The 26,183-nt window shown below is 45.5% G+C and overlaps 2 protein-coding genes across 2 annotated transcripts in view; one reads left to right on the top strand and one right to left on the bottom strand.

Annotated features, from left to right (window-relative positions):
- SLC27A2 (solute carrier family 27 member 2) overlaps nucleotides 1-9,441 on the top strand; it is a 40,953-nt gene extending 31,512 nt beyond the window's left edge. Inside the window, exon 11 of the transcript XR_014002003.1 lies at nucleotides 9,045-9,441. The gene's annotated coding sequence lies outside the window, so the exon portion shown is untranslated. The remainder of the gene's footprint in view (nucleotides 1-9,044) is intronic.
- HDC (histidine decarboxylase) lies at nucleotides 548-23,608 on the bottom strand. Its single transcript, XM_081170026.1, has 12 exons — nucleotides 23,365-23,608; nucleotides 21,685-21,857; nucleotides 17,552-17,665; nucleotides 15,107-15,229; nucleotides 10,964-11,098; nucleotides 9,497-9,640; nucleotides 8,443-8,509; nucleotides 7,973-8,135; nucleotides 7,786-7,876; nucleotides 5,843-5,941; nucleotides 2,394-2,495; nucleotides 548-1,509 (listed from the first exon to the last, which is right to left on the bottom strand). The coding sequence occupies exons 1-12, from the start codon at nucleotides 23,390-23,392 to the stop codon at nucleotides 757-759; spliced, it is 1,992 nt and encodes a 663-aa protein (XP_081026152.1). The 5' UTR covers nucleotides 23,393-23,608; the 3' UTR covers nucleotides 548-756.
- Nucleotides 23,609-26,183: the final 2,575 nt, after the last annotated feature.

Here is a 26,183-nt window from a genome sequence, read left to right as displayed (position 1 = left end):
GCTGATGCTATTCCTTCTTCTGAAACTAGAAAAGGCTGAGGACAGTTGACAACTTTTCATCCTAGCAAAGGTTTTTGTGCATCAAAAAGACAGAAATCCTACAGGTACAGAGTTTCCTGGCCTGAAAATACCATGAGGAAAATGACATCTGTTGACACTGTAAACAACTAAAAACTTTGGCAGGATTTGAGTAACGTTTGTAATGTGCTAAAAACTAAGGTAAAAATGGATTATTTAAGAAAAATAGAGAAAATATGTGATGCAATCGAAAAAGGTTGAATATGGAAACCATGGAAGGGTGGAAGGGATTCAGGAAATTCAGGAAATCCTAAATGCTGATGCTGACGTCTAATGTTTGAATTTAAATGCGTAGTGTAAAACTGAATAAAAAAGATTGTACAAAAAAAACCCCACCAAATCTCAAGGGGCCAGTTTTGAACTAATGGCCTCTAGTTGCTGACCCCCTTTTGTATGATAGCTTACCAACCCACAATGCAAAAATTCCATATGGAAGCAGAGAATCTGCAATGAAACATGAAACGCCAGGCACAATGCTAAATAGTTTTATTTCTCTTTTAAACTTATTAAATATACAGGCTTTAAAAAAAATAGCACAGAGTCTTCTGTAACTAATATAATTATTTTATATATTATTAGAGAGGGTCATAGATTATTGCGTTGCATGAGAATAAGCAGGCTTTGGTTCTCGCTGCTTTGAGGAGAGCAGGGGGACAGCCGTTGAGGGTGGAGGACTGACTACACGGTGGCCTGTAGAGGGCAGCACGGCAGCTGGAGCCCACACTGAATCGTGCATTCCGGAAAACTGGGCACGCTGTAAAATTTCAGGTGTTTCTTCAGGGCGCTTTTCTTGAGCATCAGTATCTCTCTGGGCAATTGGGAAAGGAGTTTCTCGCTGGTGCAAGATCCTCTCTTTCCGGGGACCTCCAAGCCCATGGCCTTTGGGTGGTTCGCTTCCCAAAAGCCAGCTGTTGGCACACTGAGAGAGCGAGCTGTCTTCTTCTTGCTTTGAGCAGAGAACGAGGGCACTTTGTGGTTGGTGGGGCTCAGGCTGCCTTCTGTGAAGCAGTCGTCCGAATGAGGATCCTCAGGCACGGCGACATTTTCCCCGAACAACCACGGAGAAGGGCTTAGAGAGCCTCTTCGAGGCTGCACAGTTATTTTACATGGGGGCCTTTTGCTTTCTTCTTCCTCTAAGTCAAAAAAGGGAGCAGCACCTATGGATTTTGAAATGGGGCTGGTTATCACGCTGGGAACTTGGACCCCTTCCTCTGAGATGGCGACAGGTTTGGGCGTATGATGCATGTTTAAGACTTGCACCGCAGCCTGTTGGATGAGGGCCCAGTCTCGTCGGATGTCTTCTCGGGTTGTAAACTGAGACGTCACAGTGAACCGAATGATGAACTTGTCGTGAACCGTTGCCGGAATAACAAAGAGCTTTCCCGATTTGTTCAGATCTTTTAAGACCTTTTCTGTCATCCAGTTAGGACCCTGTTTTCAAAAGATATTGTGATAATCCACGTACAAATTGTTTTCAAAGTAATAATAATATAATCATAATTTATGCCCTGCCCAACTGGCTGGGTTTCCCCAGCCACTCTGGGCAGCTCCTAACAGAATATTAAAAACACGATAAACCATCAAACATTAAAAACTTCCCCAAACAGGGCTGCCTTCAGATGTCTTCTAAAAGACAAATAGTTGTTTATTTCATAGACATCTGATAGGAGGGTGTTCCACAGGGCGGGTGCCACCACCGAGAAGGCCCTCTGCCTGGTTCCCTGTGACCTCACTTCTCGCAGGGAGGGAACCGCCAGAAGGTCCTTGGTGCTGGACCTCAGTGTCCGGGCTGGACGATGGTGGTGGAGATGCTCCTTCAGGTATACTGGGCCAAGGCCATTGTGGGCTTTAAAGGTCAGCACCAAAGAGAGAGGCCATGCAACTGAATGCACCAATTCCCATCATAGATTTTGATTAACCCAGGAATCTGGACCAACACCAGTGAAGTCAGGTCTGTGAACTTAAATTATGCTTTTTCCTATTAAAAGATGACTTGGTGGATGGTGTGGATGCATGACAGAAGTTTATAAAGTTATACTTGAAGTGGATAAATTAGCGGATTTTTCTCCCTCACCCATAGCAACTAGGATGGGGAAACAGCCAGTAACTTAGACTGTATCTGCACTGAGGGATAGGAAGCAGCCTTGTTAATGGCCTGGCTATATTCCACCTCCCTTCAGCCTTTCATTGGAGATCTGATGTCTACTAGAGATGCTCACAGTGATTCATTCTCTCCTACGCTCTTTCTTCATAGCTGTTTTTGTGGGGATGAAGTGGGTTGTTTTAAACTCTAGAGGGGGAACATTTGCTCTTACCTTTAAACGAAACACAACCAGTCCAAGGTGTCTCTTAGCAGGGATTTCAAACAGGGGATCACTTCTAACCAGTGACTCAAAATATTTGGCCATCTCAGTGCCCTACAGTTTCCAAAAAAAGCATAAGCAATTATTGTTTTACAATGATTTTGATTCAATCTTCCAAATTATTACATAACTCCAAACTTAGGTATTGGTTTGTTTATTTTTTACAAATTTTCCTCTTGACTTCCTACCCCTCCTTCCTTGATTTTTTAAATCCCCCCTTAATATCTGCATTAAAACTCATTTACAGTGGTGCCCCGCAAGACGAATGCCTCGCAAGACGGAAAACTCACTAGACGAAAGAGTTTTCCGTTTTGGAGGTGCTTTGCAAAACGAATTTCCTATGGGCTTGCTTCGCAAGACGAAAATGTCTTGCGAGTTCCTGCTGGTTTTTTTCCCCTTCCCCCCCTTTTTCTAAGCCGCTAATCCGCTTATCAGCTGATCCGATCAGCAGATAAGCCGCTAAAAGCCGCTATAAGCCGCTAATCCGTCAATGGGCTTGCTTCGCAAGACGAAAAAACCGCTAGACGAGAATCACAGAACGGATTCTTTTCGTCTTGTGAGGCACCACTGTACATTTATTTTTTAAGCCCACAAAATCCATTTTCTACATTCTTCCATTGCTCCTATCTCAAATCCTGCACGTGATTTCATATGAGTTATATAGTTTGATAGGTATAATCCACCAACGGCCTCCATTCTTCTATTTAAAAAAAAATCATCATTTTGTCCTCTTATTTTAGCATAAGCAATTATCATTTCCAACAGAGCAAAACTCATAGGATGCAGAATTAAAATGAAAACATGATCTTGCCCAGAACCAATGAGATGTCCCTGACCACCCTCAAAGCTTTATGTAGTTAACATTTTAACATGCAGAAAGGCTGGAGAAACTTTGGGGTACCTACTCACCATTGGCACTTAAAAACTCTGCCTGGCTGCTAGCTAGCAAGCTTGCTTTCCTATCCGATTCATTAGCCAAAGTTCTGCATATTACACAAAGTTGCCAACAAAGATGTATATAGAATCATAGAGTTGTAGAGCTGGAAGGGACCACAAGGGTCATCTAGTCCAACCCCCTGCAACGCAGGAATCTTTTGCCCAATGTGGGGCTCGAACATACAGCCCTAAGATTGAGTGTCTCATGCTCTACCAACTGAGCTATCCCAGCTGGATATATGGTTCGCATCGACGGGGCTCCCCCTACCAGTGGCTTACCCTTACTGGACTTCCTGCACAATGGGCAGGAGTCAGATACAGTCAGGTCCAATCAATGCCTAAGCCAATACCGCTCAAATTCTGTAATTTCAATAAAGTTGTGGCCAAAATTTGCCCAATAACATAAACCTAATACCCACATGACCTGAAGGTGCTGCTGTGCAATGCCAGGTCAATGATTCATAAGACCACTGCCATCCATGACTTGATCATGGATGGAGGACTTGACCTGGCATATGTAACAGAGACTTGGTTGGATGAAGCAGATGGGCCTGTTCTTGCCGCTGCTTGTCCACCAGGTTTCTCTTACGCACAGCAAACCAGGCCTTGTGGGCGGGGAGGGGGGGTTGCAGTAATTTTTAGGAAGTCATTAGTTTGCACCAGGCGTCCTATTGGGAAGACCCAGTTCTCTGAGTGCATGTTCTGGAAGTTGGGCAATAGGGGCAGTACAGGATTCCTTTCGGTGTACCGACCTCCCCGCTGCACCAAGGATTCCCTGCCCAAGCTGCTTCAGGTCGTGGCGGATGTTCTCCTGGAGACACCTAGTTTGGTTGTCCTAGGGGATTTTAATATCCATGCCGACACGACCTTACAAGGGGCCGCTCGGGACTTCGTGGAAAGCATGGCCTCCATGGGGCTGTCCCCTGAATAAGTTTGGCCCAACCCATAGCCGCAGACATGCCTTGGACCTGGTGTTTACCTCTATGGATGTTGGTGATCTGACACTAAGTAAAAGCGAAACGAAAGAAGTGCCATGGTCAGACCACTTCCTGGTGCAACTTGACTTCTCCGCGACCATACCATTGACCATAACATCCTTCTGGACCGTCTTGAGGGGCTGGGAGCACTGTTATACAGTGGTTCCGCTCCTTCCTCCTGGGCCGTGTTCAGAAAGTGGGGGGGGGATGAGTGTTCAGACCCCTGGGCTCTCACTTGTGGGGTGCCTCAGGGTTCTGTCCTCTCCCCCATGCTTTTCAACATCTATATGCAGCCGCTGGGAGAGATCATCAGGGGGTTTGGGCTGGGTGTTCATCAGTATGCGGATGATACCCAGCTCTACCTCTCTTTCAAATCAGAACCAGTGAAGGCGGTGACAGTCCTGTGTGAGTGTCTGGAGGCGGTTGGAGGCTGGATGGCAGCTAACAGATTGAGATTGAATCCTGACAAGACAGAAGTACTGTTTCTGGGGGACAGGAGGTGGGCAGGTGTGGAGGATTCCCTGGTCCTGAATGGGGTAACTGTGCCCCTGAAGGACCAGGTGCGCAGCCTGGGAGTCATTTTGGACTCACAGCTGTCCATGGAGGCACAGGTTAAATCCGTGTCCAGGGCAGCTGTGTACCAGCTCCATCTGGTACGCAGGCTGAGACCCTATCTGCCTGCGGACTGCCTCGCCAGAGTGGTGCATGCTCTGGTTATCTCCCGCTTGGACTACTGCAATGTGCTCTACGTGGGGCTACCTTTGAAGGTGACCCGGAAACTACAACTAATCCAGAACGCAGCAGCCAGACTGGTGACTGGGAGAGGCCGCCGACACCATATAACACTGGTCTTGAAAGACAACATTGGCTCCCAGTACGTTTCCGAGCACAATTCAAAGTGTTGGTGCTGACCTTGAAAGCCCTTAACGGCCTCGGTCCAGTATACCTGAAGGAGCGTCTCCACCCCCATCATTCTACCCAGACACTGAGGTCCAGTACTGAGGGCCTTCTGGCAGTTCCCTCACTGCGAGAAGCCAAGTTACAGGGAACCAGGCAGAGGGCCTTCTCGGTAGTGGCGCCCTCACTGTGGAATGCCCTCCCACCAGATGTCAAAGAGAACAACAACTACCAGACTTTTAGAAGACATCTGAAGGCAGCCCTGTTTAGGGAAGCTTTTAATGTTTGATGTATCACAGTATTTTAATATTCTTTTGGAAGCCACCCAGAGTGGCTGGGGAAGCCCAGCCAGATGGGCGGGGTATAAATAATAAATTATTATTATTATTATTATTATTATTATTATTATTATTATTATTATTATTATTATTTGTCCTTGTGTGAGTCATTTCCAATGAGGGGGTTGGCTGCGTGGTCTCTACACACAATGGATTTTCATTAGAACTGCACTTAAGAGTGGGGGAAATTAGAAACCAAAATTGACAGATTCCCTCTTGCCCAGTCACACATGTCCACCTCCAGTTCACCTACATGTCTAACGTGGTCTTGAAGCTTCTTCACACCAAACGAGCGGATCACAAACCAGAGCTTCAGAGAACGAAACCTTCGGCTCAGGGGGATTTGCCAGTGCTGTAAATCAAACAACAGTCAGAGCTCAGCCAGGAGAAAAAGGTGGAGAAGGGTTGGATGTCGAAACCTGCCAAGGGCACGAAAGCTACATATCTGGGATCTCATTCTACTTATTGATGGGGAGCGACTGTACCTTGGCAATAGAGAAAGCTCATGCATCTGTCTGCGTTTCCGAGAATACACTCCTGCAGCCTTCCCAAACCTGCTGCCCTCCAGCTGTTTTGGACTATAGTTCCCATCAGCCATGGTCTGCATTTGGTGTGCATCCAAACAGAGACCAGATGCCCACAAGGCCTCATTTGAGTTAGAATTAAACAGAGAACAGGCACAGGAATCTCTCCTAGTATCCCCCCGGTAAACAAAGAACGAATAAAAAGTGGTGCCTCCTTCTGAGATCTACAGATGAAGGGTGGTGTACAATTTTTTTATAAATCTATATAAATCAGGCAAATAAGTAAATATCCCCCTCATGACTGAATAACTGGAGAATTGTATTAGGGCAAAGGCCTTCCTAGCCACAGCCCATCCAAACACAGCCCATCTTGTTTCAGAAACCAAGTTCCCATATGCGCCATACATTTCAAGCACTAGGATACCATTTTGAACAGTCATGGCTTCTCCATCCCAAAAAAAGAATCTAGGAACTGTGGTTCATTAAGGGTTTTTGTTAGGAGACCCCCTATTCCCCTCCCAGAGGTGCAGTGCTCAAAGCAGTTCAACAATCAATACATCTTCCCAAGAGTGGGACTCTCCGAGGGGAATAAGGGTTTCCTAACAACTCTCAGCAACCTTAGGTAAAGGTAAAGGGACCCCTGACCATTAGGTTCAGTCGTGGACGACTCTGGGGTTGCGGTGCTTATCTTGCTTTATTGGCCGAGGGAGCGGGTGTACAGCTTCTGGGTCATGTGGCCAGCATGACTAAGCCACTTCTGGCGAACCAGAGCAGCGCATGGAAACGCAGTTTACCTTCCCACCTGAGTGGTACCTATTTATCTACTTGCACTTTGACGTGCTTTCAAACTGCTAGGTTGGCAGGAGCAGGGACTGAGCAATGGGAGCTCACCCCGTGACGGGGATTCAAATCGCCGACTTTCTGATCGGCAAGCCCTAGGCTCTGTGGTTTAACCCACAGCACCTCAGCACCCTCAACAAATGACAATTCCCAGGATAATTTGATGGGAGTCACATGTCACATACTAATATGTGACATATATGAGACTAATGTGAGACTAATATGTATTCCAAAGCAACTACTCTATTCTGAACTTAAAAATGGAAAGCGTAATGCTGGGGGTCAACAAAAGAGGTTTAAAGACTCTCTCAAGGCAACAACAACAAAAAAAGGAGTATAAACACTGACAACTGGGAAATACTGGCCTGTGACCGCTCCAGTTGGAGAACAGCCTTTACCAAAGGTGTCATGGACTTTGAAGATGCTCAAACTCAGGACGAAAGGGAGAAACATGCTAAGAAGGAGGCACGTTTGGCAAACTCTCACCATGATCAACTCCCGCCTGGAACCCTATGTCCCTACTATGGAAGGATGTGTGGATCCAGAATTGGCTTCCACAGCCACTTATGGATTTACTGTTAAGACTGTGTTCATGGAAGACAATCTTACTCGGCTAAGAGGGATCACCAAAGAAGAAGAAGACTAATATGTAAGAACTACTAATGACGGTGATGGTGTATGTTTTGCCTAAGGAGGTAAATAATTTGGGGGATTTCTCATGGGAGAAAAGACAAAGGAGGAGAGAATCAGCCCCCTACTGCTATTTTGCAAACAAACACAGAAATCTGGTGTCTGGTCTACAACAGCCTCCTTTTGCATTCAGTTTACTCACCATGAAGTCCGTGGCTGACCCCGTGTTGGGATGTCTGAGGTAGATGGGATTAACACTGAAGGTTTGCTGCAGCTTGTTTTTATCCTTGATCCTATACAAATGGGGACCGGGGGAAATAATTGGTCATTGGGGGCAATTGAGAGACTTAGAATTTCACGTGTGTGCAAGCTTTGAGCCTCACACTCACCAGAACGCTGTGCAGTCAAAGTGAACCATCATCCATTTGGAAGGGTTGAAGGTAAAGGAATCTGCGTATTCTATTCCAGTCAAAAATGTTCTGAATTCTGGGCAGAGAAACGCTGTCCCAGCATAGGCAGCATCGACATGAAGCCAGAGTCCCTCTTTAGAGCCTAAAGAGTAATTGAAGGTGATGTTTGAGAAGGTATAGAGATGTATTGAATGTTCTCTGTCTGCCCTTGCACTAGCAGATGACCGAATTTAAAGGCTGCACAACAATGAGATCTAATGCAACAATTGCACTAGTGAAAGCTTGTTGCGCAACAGTTGATTCCTGCACAAGTTGATTCCTGGCTGACACTTGCGCAAGCTGTTGCGTTGCCATAAAATCTAGAATCAGAGATTTGCTTGGGGAAAGGGTTGGTCACCATCTAAGACTTGTTATAACGGTTCCTTTTGAGAAGTATTGAGACTACTTACAAACGGGTCCCATCTCCGAAAGGCTGTCAAAAGCACAGACTCCAGTTGTTCCGAGAGTTGCACAAACCTAGACAAAAACAGGGCGTTGTCAAGAAAGCACAGCAGAACATCCAAAAACAACCAGAGACACGAATTTATTGGTTAACAAAATGTCTGCTCGCAGGACGCAGATAAGTCGGCCATCAGTTTTCAGGGAGTTGAAGGCAATACGGGAGAGACGTCAGTGCTCATGGGGTGACCCATGGCAGCTGCTGAGAAAACAGGTTTTGCAAGTGTTAGAAAAGCCTGCACAACTTGTTTTAACCAGAGATGGAAAGAATGGCTGGACATGTTCTAAACAACGTCAGGGCTCCCACAACCTTCAGCTCTGAAAAGCAAGTGTCACCTGTCTTTCTTCAACCATAGTTTTATGCTCCTTAAAGAAGTTGCTGTTCTATCTGTCTGTCTATCTGTCTGTCTGTCTGTCTGGTCCAGTATCTTATTCTGGTCCAATATCTTATTCCCAGATGCCTCTGGGAAAACCTCATGCAGAAACGAAGCACAATAGCATTCTCCTTTCCAGAAACTGACACTTAGAAGCAATACTTCAACCAAGGAAGCAGTGGCGTAGCGTGGGGGGTGCAGGGGGTGCCGGCCGCACCGGGCGCAACATCTGGGGGGGGGCGCGCTCGCACTCGCAGCTCTCTGCCCCTACCTGACTCACTTTCTCTCACTGCAGTGCTGGCTGTGTGAATCCGATCCGAGCCGCCGGGTCGCCGCCCACTGTGGAGGGGGTGGGTGCCAGGCGTGCGGTGCGGAGAGAGAGCGAGGGACTATCTGGGGGAGGGACAGTGCAGCGGCCGCCCAGCGCAGCGCTGAGCGCGGGAGAGAACCACACCAGACCAGACCAGGCAGCAGCAAGAAGAAGCTGGCAGCGGCGGCAGGTTAGGGGTTAGGGGGCGCAAATTACTTGCCTTGCCCCGGGTGCTGACAACCCACGCTACGCCGCTGCAAGGAAGTAGAGGAGAACCGCCAAGGCCAATAGCCTTCCAAGTATATAGAGAACAAAACTTACAAAGATGGGCACCAGGCCACGGCTTCTGTCTTCTTCAATGGCTTTTTTCAAGGTTTCTCCTCTCAAGGAAAAATTTTCATCCACAGGAAGAAATCTCATCTTCACGAGGGAAATTAATCCCGCCTTTTCTACTGAGGAGTGAGCCTGAGAAGACAAGCAAGGAGATTCCAGGGACTCAAGTGCTGGTAATGTTGTTCAAGAGGAGCCCATACTACAACAAGATTTAGTCAATACAATTACAATTAAGTTTGGCTGAAGGCCTGAGCAGATTTGTCCTTGGTGCATATATTCAGCCCATATATCTTAAAGGATAGGTGTTGTTCAGTCCCAGCTCCTGCCAACCTAGCAGTTCGAAAGCATGCCAAAAAGTGCAAGTAGATAAACAGGTACCACCCCGGCAAGAAGGTAAATGGCGTTTCCGTGCACTGCTTAGTTATGCTGGCTACATGACCCGGAAATACTGTCTGCGGACAAACGTTGGCTCCCTCGGCCTATAGAGCGAGATGAGCACCTCAACCCCGAGTCGTTCACGACTCGACTTAACGATCAGGGGTCCTTTACCTTTACCTTTACCTTTATGCATCCTTCTTTTTCCAAAACTGACACCCCTACACATGCAAGCCTTCATCAAAAACACGGGGCACTTCCAGACTGTTGATAATTTTGAGTGGCATCCAAACTAAATTCATGTTGCACAATCAGAGTTGATCGGGAAGTCGTGCACAACAAACTCACTTCCCCAACAGATCAGACTTTTTAATGATGAGGAACATGTGAGTTAAGGCATGGATGAAAAGTAATTTAACCTCATTGCAAACAAATCAGAATGAGTGCCTACTGCTTCGAGTCCTACCCTCTGCAGTAGCAGAAAGCAATTTTGCTCCATCTTCTGTGCAGCAGCCCTGTAGATCTTTGAAGGTGGCTATCATAACATAAAAGTTTCCTTTTATCCCGGCTATTTATACCCAACTACTTCAACCATTCCTCATAAGGCTTGGTTTCCAGACCATTTATCATTTTGGTCATCTTCTGCACTTATTACCAATACAGTGGTACCTCGGGTTACATACGCTTCAGGTTACATACGCTTCAGGTTACAGACTCCGCTAACCCAGAAATAGTACCTCAGGTTAAGAACTTTGCTTCAGGATGAGAACAGAAATCGTGCTCCGGCAGCGTGGCAACAGCAGGAGGCCCCATTAGCTAAAGTGGTGCTTCAGGTTAAGAACAGTTTCAGGTTAAGAACAGACCTCCAGAACGAATTAAGTACTTAACCCGAGGTACCACTGTATCCTATCCTTTGGTGCCTAGAACTGGGGTCAACAACTCTAAGCACCCTTAACAAACTACAGTTTCCAGGATGTTTGGGAGGAAACCATGACTGTTTAAAGCAGTATGATACTGTTTTAAATATATAGTCCGGATGGGGCCTAACTCATATACATGCAGACACACACTCTCATTTACCTGATCTGAGGCATAAGCAATGAGACGAGAGTTCAGAGCAGAATCGTCTGCACCTGGCTCAGACTCCTTCATTTCCAGAATTTTATTCTTCCTTGCAGCCAACAGAGCAACCAAGGTTGATTCACTAACTGTGCTCTGCAGAAAGAAACAAACCCTCTTATTATTAACAGCAACCTATATCACAAACACACACAGGTATATAGGAAGCCCTCTTATATACCCAGGTCCCTTCTAGACTGTCACTATTTTATGAGTGCGATTCAGTCACAAACTGGTATATTCAGTCTACACAACTAAAGTGGATTTGGCACCTTCACCCCATTAACTCAAGTTTCGATGGAAACTGCATCAAATATTCAACACTGCATATTCAACACTGCAAAAGTGTTGAATAATAATTGTTTGACCTCAGAGGTGGGGAACCTTTTTCAGCCTGAGGGTCATGTTGACTTCTGGGTAGCCTTCCCAGGCCACATGGCAATGGCAACTGGGGCCAGAGGCCAAAGCAGATCATTTATCGCCTGTCCAGTTATTATTGAATAGGACATCCCTATTTTCACCAGAGAAATGTTGGAGGCTAGAAGCCCCCCCCCTTTCATGCTCCCTGGGCCACTCCTCCTCTGATCTGGGTGGCTGGGTGAAGCATAGAGGCTCCTCTGGGTGCTTCAGCAGAGCTCATTGCCAAGGGTGCAAGCAGTGCCGGATTTACGTATAAGCTAAACAAGCTATAACTTAGGGCTCTACTCTCTTGGGGGCCCCCCAAAAAATTAAAGGAAAAAACCCTGGATGTACATTTCCATAATATAAGATAAAAAACAAATAAAATAAAACCTACATACAGCAACTAGGACGTGGGTGCGCTGTAGGTTAAACCACAGAGCCTAGGACGTGCCGATCAGAAGGTCGGCGGTTCGAATCCCCGCGACAGGGTGAGCTCCCGTTGCTTGGTCCCTGCTCCTGCCAACCTAGCAGTTCGAAAGCACGTCAAAGTGCAAGTACAGTGGTACCTCAGGTTAAGTACTTAATTCGTTCCGGAGGTCCGTACTTAACCTGAAACTGTTCTTAACCTGAAGCACCACTTTAGCTAATGGGGCCTCCTGCTGCTGCTGCGCCGCCGGAGCACGATTTCTGTTCTCATCCTGAAGCAAAGTTCTTAACCTGAAGCACTATTTCTGGGTTAGCGGAGTGTGTAACCTGAAGCGTATGTAACCTGAAGCATATGTAACCCAAGGTACCACTGTAGATAAACAGGTACCGCTCCGGCAGGAAGGTAAACAGTGTTTCCGTGCGCTGCTCTGGTTCGCCAGAAGCGGTTTAGTTATGCTGGCCGCATGACCCGGAAGTTGTACACCGGCTCCCTTGGCCAATAAAGTGAAATGAGCACCACAACCCCAAAGTCGGCCACGACTGGACCTAATGGTCAGGGATCCCTTTAGCTTTACCTACATACAGCAACAGTATTTTCTGTTGCGTAGGCTCCTATGATGTAAGTAACGGGCCCGGCCTGTTAGCCTGCTCCCTAAAATATCACTGGTTTGCTCATTTCTATATACAGGGTGCCTACATTCCGCATGGACTGGTTCCATGGCAACAAGTGCAAATGGCTTTAGATACCTATTAGGTCCATAAATTACCATACAGCATATATTCAACACAAGAAACAGCAACAATTTGCTGTTGACAAAGGACAGCTGGGGCCCCATTACCTTCAGTAGCTTAGGGTCTCATCCAACCTAAATCTGGCCCTGGGTGCAAGGGAGCCTAGGTTCGCCTCTGTCTGGAAGTGATACAGGTCAGGCTATTTAGTTCAGCTAAAGCTTTCTGAATAGCAGCTGGCTGAGGTTTCTCTTGCCATCTACGTACTAGCCATCTCCTTTTTTTAACTGGAAATTATCAGGGATTGAACCTGTGACTTTACACATGCAGAGCTTGCGCTGTGTCTCTGAACTACGGGCTCAGTGGCATAGCGTGGGGGGTGCCACGGGGGCCGGCCGCACCGGGCGCAACATGGGCGGGGGGCGCGCTCGCACTAGCAGCTCTCTGCCCCTACTAAAATCCACGGGTTAGGGAGCCCGCGCTCGCTCGACCTTGGCGAGGAGGTCGCGGAAGGGGGAGAGCGAAGCCTTCTGCCGCGGGCAAAAAAAGGAGAGGAAGCCGGGCGGGCGGGCGGGCGGGCGCGCTGGCTGGCTGGCGTCTGGCTGCGCCTGCTGCTGCCGTTGCCGCTGCCGAGCAGGGAGTCTGGCGAGGGGGCGGAAAGAGACTTTTCCACCTCGCCTGGTCAAAAAGGAGAGCGGAGTCTCCTCAGCGCGCCCTCAGGCAGGGCAGGGCAAGGCAAGCAGAGCGAGGAGGAGAGAGAGGGGAAGGGGGGGGAAGCAGCCAGGAAACGCTGCGGTGTGGAGGAGGAATCAATTAAGGAGAGAAAGCGAAAAGCCTTGGAGAAGGGGAAAAAAAGAAAGAAAAGAGGCAGCTCCAGGAGAGCGCGGGGGAAAGAGAAGCCTCGCTGCTGCTGCTTGGGAGAGTAAATTACTGTACTTGCCTTGCCCCGGGTTAGGGGGCGCAAATTAATTGCCTTGCCCCGGGTTAGGGGGCGCAAATTACTTGCCTTGCCCCGGGTTCTGATAACCCACGCTACGCCGCTGTACGGGCTCCTTCCGCTAGAAAACTGTACCTTGCTGTTTTAATCTACAAACTGCTAATTCATTTTGTCCCCACTGCATGTTGCAATCTATGAATCATTTCATCATAGGCCAGTGGTGACACCTACTGTTTGCTCTAAGAAATGATATTAATCTCTCTCATTTATAATCATGCTTCTTTTTAGAAAAGATTATTTATGTATGCGACCACGGCTGTGCGGATGTTGTTGGTCCAGAGATGGAAAGAAGATAAAGTCCCTACCAGAGAAGAATGGCAGATCAAGTTGATAAATTATGCTGAAATGGCTAAAATGACCAGGAGAATCAGAAATCAGGGAGACCAAAATTTTAATAAGGAATGGGGAAAATTTATAATTTATCTTAAAAGCCATTGTAAATGGTTAAAATCCATTGGTAGGATTGGAATAACAGTTGTAGTTTAATGGTGAATTTTGGGCACAGTGGAGAGGTAAAAGATTTGGATTATTATAAAAGATGCAGGAGGAAATGACTAACAATAGGGCCCACAAAGAGGAGGAGGGAAGCCCAAGAGATTCTTTGGAATCTTGTTTCTATGTTGTATGTTGGATATGTGACTGTAAAACTTTAATCTGAAAAACCAAATAAATATATAATAATGCTTCTTTTTTTGTTTGAGGCGTGTCACAAACTATTCCCCAGTAGAAGGATGTAAATCAATTTTGACATGTCCAGACAAGACGGTAGAACAAGGATAGGGAAATGATGTCTATGGCCATACTGTTAGAATTCCTGCTCCATGACTGCAGTCATGGGACTGTTGTCTATCACATGACGGTATATGTTTTGACTCCACAGAGTGGGAAGTGACGGAGACAGGATGTTTGTGTTAATGTGTTGGGTGAAGTGGGACTATTGTCCTTTGTTCATTCTCTTTGCTGTCTGATGCTAGAGAGAGGAGCCATGTTGCAGTGCTCCGGGTGTGTTTATATGTAAATAAAGTAGATTAGCCAAAATGCTGAGTTGCTGAGCTCTGTTACGCAAGTTGCGCAAACTCTGCGGATCCCTAAGTGTGCCGGTGTTGGTTGGCATCGGTCGCTGTGGTGTTCGGGCTGAAGAAAGCTTTTGAAGCTCCCGAACGATCAGGAGGGAGAGAACATGCCAGTTGGCCATGTGTCTCTGCCAGGGTCCTACTTGAGTATAGGCCGAGCTCCTGACACATACTACCCTTAACATGCTCAATCTTGTCTGATCTCAGAAGCTAAGCAGGGTCAGGCCTGGTTAGTACATGGATGGGAGACCACTGAGGAATACTGGATGCCGTAGGCTTAAAAAAAAGAGAGAGTAGGGAAATGGTGGCCCTCCAGATGTTGATGAACTCGCATCATCACTGACCATTGGTCATGCTAGATGTGGCTGATGGGAGTTTTGGGGTTCCCCAGGCTCCCCATCTCTTGCACTAGAAGTTCTGAGCATGTTCAGACTAAATAAAACCAAGGAAAACACACAGCCCTCCTGAGCTACTTACCTGCAGGATACCTCCACCCCTGCTGTCCGGATGATGATGCAAGAAGAAATTTGGGAGACCTAACATTTGAGCCAACCAGTCCATCACGTTCATTTCCAGTTCCGTGCAAGCTGGGCTAGATGCCTGCAAGTGTGAAAGAGATACAGGATGAGGGAAAGGATCTCTTTTTACTGGGTCAAAGCCTACCGATGAACGAATATGCTTTGTGTAGGGAAAGGGAAGCTGCTAAACCTGCAGCCTACTTGTGAGTAGGGATACTTGACTCTCTCAGTTTCAGCTTCTCATTTTTTCCACTCTTAAGTTCAGCCCTTAACATTCCCACAGCAGCTTGTGTTTTTTTTGAAATCCCAGTGAAAACTCATCATCATTTTAGTGCAAATTCTCCTGGCATGCACATCTTTGTATGCAAGTTTTCTTCCCATGCATATTCCTGCAAAGCAATTTCCCTTAATATGATGGGTTGTGGTGTTTTGTTTTGTTTTGTTTTGTTTTTGCATATTTGTGATTTTGTATGTGTTTTGTTTAGCTGGAAAATGGCATTGTCACATTTGGAGAAGTGCAAATTTTAAAACATCCATCTATGATTTTTTCTTACCTTCATTAAGATTTAATTGGATTAGTTTATGTAATTTATTTAGATTTCTGCTTTTCTTCTTTCTTTTCTTTTTCTTTTCTTCTTTTGTTCTTTGTAACCTTTTAAAATCTTTTTTCCCACAGGAACACCACAGGGATGCGTACTCAGTCCACTCCTTTATATTCTCTACACGTACGATTGTGTCGCTGCTCACCCTAGTAATAGGGTTGTCAAATTTGCAGATGACACAACCGTGATTGGGCTCATCTCTGAAAGGGAGGGTGAAATGGACTATAGAGATGAGGTGGAGCGGCTGACAGAGTGGTGCAGAGCTAACAACTTGCTCATAAATACAAGGAAGACAAAGGAGCTTGTGGTGGACTTCAGGAGACAGAAGAGCAATGTCCAGCCACTTTTGATTGATGGGGTCTGTGTGGAGAGGGTAACAACGTTCAGATTTTTGGGCATTGAATTACAAGAGGATCTGTCCTGGAGTGTCAACACAAGGGGGCTTGTGAAGAAGGCGCAGCAGAGACTGTACTTTTTGAGAATTCTAAGGAAAAACCATCTTCCGCAGAAACTGCTGCTTGCCTTCTATCACTGTGCCATTGAGAGCGTGCTCACTTATGGCTTATGTGTGTGGTACGGAAGCTGTACTACCCAGGACAGGTTGGGGTTGTGCAGAGTTGTTAAGGCAGCAGAGAGCATTGTTGGCTGCCCACTCTCCACCTTAGAGCAGATTTATGCCACAAGGTGCCATAGGAAGGCACTGGACATAGTAAAAGATCCATCGCATCCTGGTCACTGTCTCTTCGAGCTCCTGCCGTCGGGACGGAGATACAGGACGATGAAGACAAGAACGGGCCGTCTTAAGAACAGCTTCTTCTCCAGAGCGATCTCGGCCCTGAATGGGAAGCCCGGACTTTGAAAGTCATCTAATCTTCCTTGCGGTATTATACTGTATTGTTTTAATTAGTGTTTTTATAGTTGTTTTGATTTTGTGTGGAGTGCCCTACCTGGGTGGATGGAGCAGCCAAGTAATTTCGTTGTTCCCGAGAGGGAGCCATGACAATAAAGATATTATTATTATTATTATTATTATTATTATTATTATTATTATTATTATTATTACTATTATTTAGATTTATATATCTCCCTTCATAATAAGATCTCAGGGCGGTTCACAGAATAAAATGCAGGATAAAACAGTAAAGGTAAAGGACCCCTGGACAGTTAAGTCCAGTCAAAGGCGACTATGGGGTTGCGGCGCTCATCTCGCTTTCAGGCTGAGGGAGCCGGCGTTTGTCCACAGACAGCTTTCTGGGTCATGTGGCCAGAAGGACTAAACTGCTTCTGGTGCAACGAAACACCGTGACGGAAACCAGAGCGCACAGAAACGCCATTTACGTTCCCGCCGCAGCAGTACCTATTTATCTACTTGCACCGGCGTGCTTTCAAACTGCTAGGTTGGCAGGAGCTGGGAACGAGCAACGGGAGCTCACCCTGTTGGGGGAGGATTCAAACCGCCGACCTTCTGATCAGCAAGCCCAAGAGGGACAGTGCCAGTAGGATGTCCTTGACTTGGCTTTTGATAAATAGGGGGGTCTTCAGTAATTAGCTAATTGGGAACCACTGCTGTAGAATATTAATTAGCTAAAGGCCTAGTTGAAGAGAAGACAATATCTCAGAGAGGCAATGATATTAAAATGCCAGCCATGTACATAGGTAGTTAAATGAAACAAATGTTGATATAATAAATGTATATTTAAAAGGTTAATCAGGTACAAAGTCTTTCAGCAGTCAACAACCATGATTTTGTTGAGCAGCATCAATTCAACATAAAAACTCCCAAGAAAAGCGGTGTAATTTACCCAGGTAAATCCCAAGCAATTAATGGCGTCTGCCAGCATGTCGCCCAGGAGTGAAGGCCAGGAGGTGAGAGCCGGAAAGTAGGCATGCATGTGTGGACTCTGCCAATGGACAACCTGGGTTAAAAACAAGAGTTGAGAAGCTGATGAGAGGGTGAGAAAGGGTTGATTACTGCAGAAAACAAGTGAAAAGGAGCAAAGGTTACCTTAACTTGCCCTCCTACATTTCTCACATGAAAATTATTATTATTATTATTATTTATTTCTACCCCACCAATATGGCTGGGTTTCCCCAGACACTCTGGGTGGCTCCCAACATAATAATAATAATAATAATAATAATAATAATAATAATAATAATAATAAAAAAACATCAAACATTAAAAACTTCCCTAAACAGGGCTGCCTTCAGACGTCTTCTAAAAGTCAGATAGTTGTTTATTTCCTTGACATCTGCTGGGAGGGCGTTCCACAGGGCGGGTGCCACCACTGAGAAGGCCCTCTACCTAGTTTCCTATAACCTCACTTCTCTCAGTGAGGGAACCACCAGAAGGCCCTTGGCGCTAGACCTCAGTGTCCGGGCTGAACAGTGGGGATGGAGACGCTCCTTCAGATATATCCTGAACGGACATCCTATTAATTTTACTATTTATACCGTGCCCATCTAACTGGGTAGCCCCACACACTCTAGGCAGCTTCCAACAAATATAAAGATACATGAGGACATTCCGGGATCAAATCAGAAACCAGGATGGCTTCTGTAAATCCAAGACTGTCCCTGGAAAATAGGAACATTTGGAGGGTCTAAAGCAGAGAGCCACACCTGCAAATGCCCTCTCTGTTGTTTCTAGTGATGTTCTATCTTCTTCACAATTTAAAGGATGCATGTGAAACCTACAGCTTCGTTCTATGTCGCTCTTGGCTGCTTTTCAAAGCTCCCTGCCTACTTTGCAAACTCTACCCACTTTGGCTTTGGCCCTGCCCACTTTGGGCTGTGGCTCCACCCACTTTGCAAACTCCACCCACTTTGGCCCTGCCCACTTTGGGCTGTGGCTCCACCCACCACTGTCATGCAGATTGCTCCCCTGCGGGAAATGCGGTGCTTGGCAAGTGATAGGGGAAGATGTCTACCCCGGAATTCCGGAATTAAAGGCACAAGATCTTCAAGTACCCTAGGTTGTTAGACCGCAAAGGGGGGAGGACTGCAGTCCTCGCCGAGTGCATCTCAGATCTGATGGAAGCATCTGTGCATTTTTTTTTAATGTCAAAGGAAATAGAAGAATGTGGGACTGGTAGATAAATGTCTCACTAAAGCAAAACCATTTATCTCAACGAAACATGCCCGTTAAGAGGAAATGGAAACCCATCCATAAAGAGGAAGCGATACAGATTTTCAAAGAAGAAAGCCATCACAGTACAGTTTTCTTCTTGTTTATGTTCATTATTTATCGTGTGTCGGCAGGAATATGCAGCTGACCCATACGGGGATCGACTCTGCAACCTTGCCATTATACAGAATGCATTTGTTAATTTTGCAGCTATTGCTATCTTTCATCACAAAAATAATAACTAATGAGCATTGATACCACGCTTTTCGAATCTTCAAAATGCTTCATGTACATTACCAAAAAAAACCCTACAAGGTAGGACAGCATTATCTCCATATTGCAAATGCCAGAGTCTGACAGATTATTAAATAATAATAATAATAATAATAATAATAATAATAATAATAATAATAATACAGTGGTACCTCGGGTTAAGTACTTAATTTGTTCCAGAGGTCCGTACTTAACCTGAAACTGTTCTTAACCTGAAGCACCACTTTAGCTAATGGGGCCTCCCACTGCTGCTGCGCCGCCACCGCACGATTTCTGTTCTCACCCTGAAGCAAAGTTCTTAACCTGAAGCACTATTTCTGGGTTAGCAGAGTCTGTAACCTGAAGCGTATGTAACCTGAAGCGTATGTAACCTGAGGTACCACTGTAATAATAATAATAATAATAATAATAATAATAATAATAATAATAATAATTTAATTTAATTTGTATACCACCCTTCATCCACAGATCTCAGGGTGGATCACTACATAAAAACCACAAAATACATAGTAAATATAAGAACCAATAACCCCTCCTCCCACAACTTATTTAAAAGGACATCAGATGTCAACCTGTGAAAGGCCTGGTTGTAGAGGAATGTTTTTGCCTGGCACCTAAAGGTGAAAGCGCCAGACAAATCTCCATGGGGAGAGCATTCCACAAATGGGGAGCCACTGCAGAGAAGGCCCCGTTTACTTAAGAACCTCCGCTAAATTTGTAACCCAGGTTAGACTTCATTTAGAGAACTTCCAGCCCTGTCCCTCTGAAAACCGGGAGTTTAAAGAACCTACACTCACATTGTAATACAAATTTAAAACCAAAGTACCTCATAAAAGTGCGAGCCAGCAAAGCAACCATAATAGTAAACATGATCAGCATACAGTTCATTGAGAACAGTAAGATATAATAAAAACTATGGAGACTCCAGTAGCATCAGAAGTGCAGCAGCCCATGAAGATCTTCATTCAAGAAGAAGCAGCTGGAAGCACATAGGCAGGGCAATCTCTAAGGCGGGGGTCAGCAAACTTTTTCAGCAGGGGGCCGGTCCACTGTCCCTCAGACCTTGTGGGGGGCCGGACTCTATGGGGGGGGATGAACAAATTCCTATGCCCCACAAATAACCCAGAGATGCATTTTAAATAAAAGCACACATTCTACTCATGTAAAATCACACTGATTCCTAGACCGTCTGTGGGCCGGATTTAGAAGGCGATTGGGCCAGATCTGGCCCCCGGGCCTTAGGTTGCCTACCCATGCTCTAAGGGGTGTGTGGCTGGGGGGAATCATATTGTGAGTCTCTGTCTCCTCCTCTTTATGGCAATGGTGGTGGTATCCTCTCCTTTCCCTGACCCCCAATTACTTTTTGTTGGGGGTTTTGCTGCTGCTTTGGAACTGGTAGTTTAGATCTCCTCTGCTTCACATTTTATTTTTTTCTTTTGTTGCTGCTTCAGAGGTCCTCCACCTCCTCCCTCCCTGGCTTGCTCTAAAAAGGGAGGAGATGAGGAGTCTTACCAGGTGGGCAGGAGGGTTGGCGAAGCAGCCGGGTTGCCAGCCACATTGGCCGGCACCACCCTGCAACCCTTGGCCCAGGGCAAATGATGATGATGATGATTTATACCCTGCCCTCCCCAGCCAAAACCAGGCTCAGAGCGGCTAACATCAAATGTATAACACATTATCATTAAATCAGGCAATCATTTAAAAGACTGTCTCGCCAGAGTGGTGCCTGCTCTAGTGATCTCCCGCTTGGACTACTGCAATGTGCTCTACGTGGGGCAACCTTTGAAGGTGACCCGGAAACTGCAATTAATCCAGAATGTGGCAGCTAGACTGATGACTGGGAGCAGCCGCTGGGACCATATAACACTGGTCCTGAGAGATCTGCATTGGCTCCCAGTACGTTTCCGAGCACAATTCAAAGTGCTGGTGCTGACCTTTAAAGCCCTAAATGGCCTCAGCCCAGTATACCTGAAGGAGCGTCTCCACCCCCATCACTCAGCCCGGACACTGAGGTCCAGCGCCGAGGGTCTTCTGGCGGTTCCCTCATTGTGAGGTTACAGGGAACCAGGCAGAGGGCCTTCTCGGTAGTGGCACCCGCCCTGTGGAACACCCCCCTATCCGATATCAAGTAAATAAGCAGCTATCCTATTTTTAAAAGACATCTGAGGGCAGCCCTGTTTAGGGAAATTTTTCATATGTAATGCTGTATTGTTTTTAACACTCGATTGGGAGCTGCCCAGAATGGCTGGGGAAACTCAGCCAGATGGACAGGGTATGAATAACAAATTATTATAATATTATTATTATTAAATGCTCACCAGGCCCAACTGTTTGTGCTGAACTTATATGAGCCTGTGACAAAAATTGGGAGGATGCTTTCATGCAAGTTGTTATGAAAGGGGAGAGATGCCCTGTTTGCCCTTCCTTTAGGAACAGTCTTCCAAACAGATCCTTAGAATTGGGTCTCAAGGAAGGACTTGTGTAGGGGATGAAATTAGACCACACCTGCTGTTGCATCTCACTAGAAGTCCTTACCCCAGGCATGATGATCTTCTCAATGTCTTTAAAGATGTTGTCCCAGCTTTCTGGCTCGAAAGGAGCGCTGTCTGGCAGCTGGTCTCTCATGTAACCGGGCTGCACATCAGGAGACACCCGTCTCTCCCTAAGGCTGGTCAGGTACTGGCAAATGTAGTCCACCATCTCTTTTCCTGGAAGAAAAAGGAGTTGTGAACTCTTGAGACAGCTTTTCCTATCGATTTTGGGCTCAGTTCACCCCAGATGCTCATCACCACGGTATCAAAACAATGACCTGCATGGGTGAATCAGCCACTACCAATTAATCGCCACAAACGGAGATTTCTTTCAATGTCGCCTGATGTCAACTTCACAGTTTTTGATGGAGCCAGAGCTCTCACAATGCTGTTCTAGAAGCCATGAAACCATGGAGGGTTTAAGCCTGCAATCCTTACACCTGCTTATTAGGGTGTAAGCTTACTTCTGATGACTGCTTTGCAATCTTACGTGTCCTTATCTATCAATAAAATTGATTGAACGAAAGGATTGCCAATTAAGAAGGGATGGCTTGTGAAACTGATGGAATATGCTGAAACGGCGAAAGTGACTGCCAAATTAATAAGAGGACATAACAATAAAGTGTTTACGTAGGATTGGAAATCGCTGATGGAATATCTATCAAATTATCACCAATATATGAAGTCACAAGCAGGATTTGAAAAATGAGCAGTGGAATATTGAAAGATTTGATGCTAGTGGGGTTTAGATAATAAAAATATGTGTGTTATAAAGCAGCTGATAAAAAAGAGTAAAAAACAACAGGAAAGGAGGAGTGAGGGAATTCAAGAAGAAACTTTACATGTAAAAAAAAAAGGTATATGATGACAAGTGCTCTGAAATATAGCTGGAGACTTAATAAAAATGATATGGGGGGAATTAAATTGGTTTAACATAGTGGTGCTTCTGAAGAAACATACATGCGATAACCTTGTAAAGGAGGGATGAGGAACTGGTGGTCTTCCAGATCTTACTGAACTTCATGTCCCATTGTCCCTGACCATTACCAGTGTTGGCTGCAGCTGATGGGAGTTGGAGTCCAAGGCTGCAGTCCTCTGCACATTTATCCGTAAGCCCTGTGGAACTCACTGGGACTTGCTTCTGAGTGGACCTGTCCCACAGCACTTCACCACATTTCGTGTACTGGTAGTCCGACTGAATGGAGCACTTTTTCTTATTAGGAATAGCAGATTTTGTTTCACCTTTCTTTATTTTATAGCATGTATGTATGTATGTATGCATGCATGCATGCATGCATGCATGTATGTATAATTAGACAGATAGATGCAGATGGATGAATGGATAGATAATGTTTTCATAGCATTTTTGTCAAAATCACAAAATGATGCACAATGTAAAAACAAAAATACAATAAAAATCCGAGCATGTTCTAGAAATCATAATAATGGATTGCATCCAATGTTCTGCTAAGAGGAGACCACTGAAATTAATGGACGCAACCAACTTAAGTCACATGAAAATAATAATAATAATAATAATAATAATAATAATAATAATAATAATAATAATGTGACAAAACAACAACAACAGTAAACGTAATCAGCAACGTAAGCACCATTTGAGTTTATAAAGTACTATCATAACCCGGTGGGAATTCCAGCAAGACTTCATCCATTTACTCACCTCTCTGTCTGTATTCCTCTTGGTCCATGATTCTGCTTTCTTAAGGAATCTCTTCTTCCAAACTGAGCTGTGGTGTGAGCGGATAAGTGGGTTGCAGACACCTCTGCCTTTTCTCAACTGATGCTCCTTCGCTCTCCACCCCTTTTTATACCCTCCTTTATCTGCCAGCCATGGTAGATTGCACGTCAGCAAGTTATTAGGAAATGATGACTCCCTGCCTAACTGCTGCTCCCCTGATTCTCTTCAAGAATACCTTTGATGTCTAGCATCCTTCTCTTGAGTAAATTAGGGACTCTATTAATATTTTCAATGCAACAGGAAACAAAGATGACTACGATAGGTTGCCCAACAAGGGTAGTACCAGCAACAGTGACGGAAGGAAGAGGTACAGAGAGAGAGAGAGAGAGAGAGAGAGAGAGAGAGAGAGAGAAATTTAAGTTGCACGAAGCTAAATATTTGGAACTGAGTGAGTTCTTCACTGGGGAAATTCCTCAGACGCAATACAGTACTCTGTTGTTTTGAATTCAACCAAAGCTCATTGCAGAGGTCAAGCCAAAATAACATACAATAGATCAGGACATGGGTGGCACTGTGGTCTAAACCACTGAGCCTCTGGGGCTTGCCGATCAGAAGGTCAGCGGTTCGAATCCCTGCGACAGGGTGAGCTCCTGTTGCTCTGTACCAGCTCCTGCCAACCTAGCAGTTTAAAAGCATACCAGTGCAAGTAGATAAATAGGTACTGCTGCGGCGGAAAGGTAAACGGCGTTTCTGTGCACTCTGGCTTCCATCTCGGTGTTTCGTTGCACCAGCAGCGGTTTAGTCCTGCTGGCCACATGACCTGGAAAGCTGTCTGTGAACAAACGCCGGCTCCCTTGGCCTGAAAGCAAGATGAGCGCCATACCCGATAGTCGCCTTTGACTGGACTTAACTGTCCAGGGGTCCTTTACCTTTACCTTTTTTACCATAGATCAATAATAATAATAATAATTTATTTATATCCCGCCCTCCCCAGCCGAAGCCGGGCTCAAAGCAACTAACAACAGTAAAATAATACAGCATTCTAAAATCAATTCATTCTAAAATCAGTTCAAATCAAATTGATGGCAACCATTGGGCTAGAGTTCTGTGAAGAATTACCCTCTTCCCTCCCTGGATCACTTGAAAATGGCTAAGTGTACCCTGGCCCTCCTACAGCTCAATACCTTAAGGACCGCCTCTCCTCATAGAATAATAATAATAATAAATAATAATAAATTTTATTTATATCCCGCCCTCCCCAGCCGAAGCCGGGCTCAGGGCGGCTAACAACAATCAAATAATCCAACATTCTAAAAACATTTCATTATAAAAATTAATTAATATCAAATTAATGGCAACCGTTGAGCAAAATTCTGTGCAGGTTGCCAGAGGAGGGAGTCAGGCTGGGCTCTGACCAAAGGCCTGGTGGAACAACTCTGTCTTGCAGGCCTTGCGGAAAGATGTCAGGCCCCTAGTCTCTTGTGATAGAGCGTTCCACCAGATTGGAGCCACAGCCGAGAAAGCCCTGGCTCTAGTTGAGGCCAGCCTATTTAGAAACCCACCAGGACCCTGCAGTTGTCATCTGAGGGCCTTTTCTGTGTCCCTGCTCAGAGATTTGGAGGGTGGCAACACAAGAACAGACCTTTTCTGTGGTGGCTCCCCATCTGTGGAATGTTCTCCCCAAAGAGGCTCACCTGGTGCCATCATTACTGTCAGGGAACTGCCATCGGAGCCAAGAGTGGAGGTAAGGCTCCCCGACCATGCAGGAGAAGGAACCAGCAGAGGGAGAGAGAACACTCCCTTTGGGGAAGGTTATCAGCGTGACACCGGGGAGGAAGGGGACCAGGGAAGGACTTCGGAGAGAGAGCTCCAAGACTCTTCCACAGAGACCAGCGGGGAGAGTCCAGGACCTCCGCTGGCTACGCCTACTCTGCGCAGAAAGCTTCCGCGCAGGGAGGCTAGGTGGAGACTGGGCGTCAAGGAATTTTTATGTTGGAAGAAATTCAGGAAACGCCCACTGACGGATTCTGCCAGTGACTGACACAGCCACGGAGGAAGGGCTGTCCAGCCAGGGAAAGGTTTAGCCAGGCAACGTTGCCTAGAACTTCAGCATCCTTTACGCACAAGCAACCCCAATTCCCATTACAATTACATATCCTTAAGTTCTAGGCAAAAACACTCCTTTGGTCGTTAAATGATCTTCTATGGTCTGTTAAAGCTGGGGTAGGGACTGTGATTATGATCATTTCATTATTATGCATTTTACTATGTTTTTATTATTATGCTCCATAAAATGTGCTCTTAATGTTGTACACAGTAAATAATAATAATAATAATAATAATAATAATAATAATAATGGGGTCCAACCATGGTGCAACCATGTAGAAAACAAAAGTTATGATATAAAATGCAGAAAATAATAAACATTATATACAATTTACCCCAGAAGGCCCCTCTGGAATATATCCTATGTGTTGAGTGTTGTCTCTGAGATAAATACAAAATAAAGCTAAGCCAGTGTTTCTAGAAGTTTTGACCTTTTTCTCTTTTTTGTTCTGTTTCTTTCCCACTAGGGTGATGGATCAAAATAGTTTTGCAATTCAAGCAGTTCAAAGCCCTAAGCGACCTAAGCCCTGCCTCCTATTTTACGCTCCAGCATTTCTGCGATGAAAATATGATATTATTATTATTATTATTATTATTATTATTATTATTATTATTATACCCCGCTTATCTGACTGGGTTGCCCCAGACACTCTGGGCAGCTTACAACATATGTAAAAACATAATAAAATGTTAA

This window comes from Podarcis bocagei, assembly GCF_964188305.1.
Source record: "Podarcis bocagei genome assembly, chromosome: 14".
In the NCBI taxonomy this organism is placed as follows: domain Eukaryota; kingdom Metazoa; phylum Chordata; class Lepidosauria; order Squamata; family Lacertidae; genus Podarcis; species Podarcis bocagei.
This window is presented reverse-complemented; position numbering and strand designations above follow the sequence as displayed.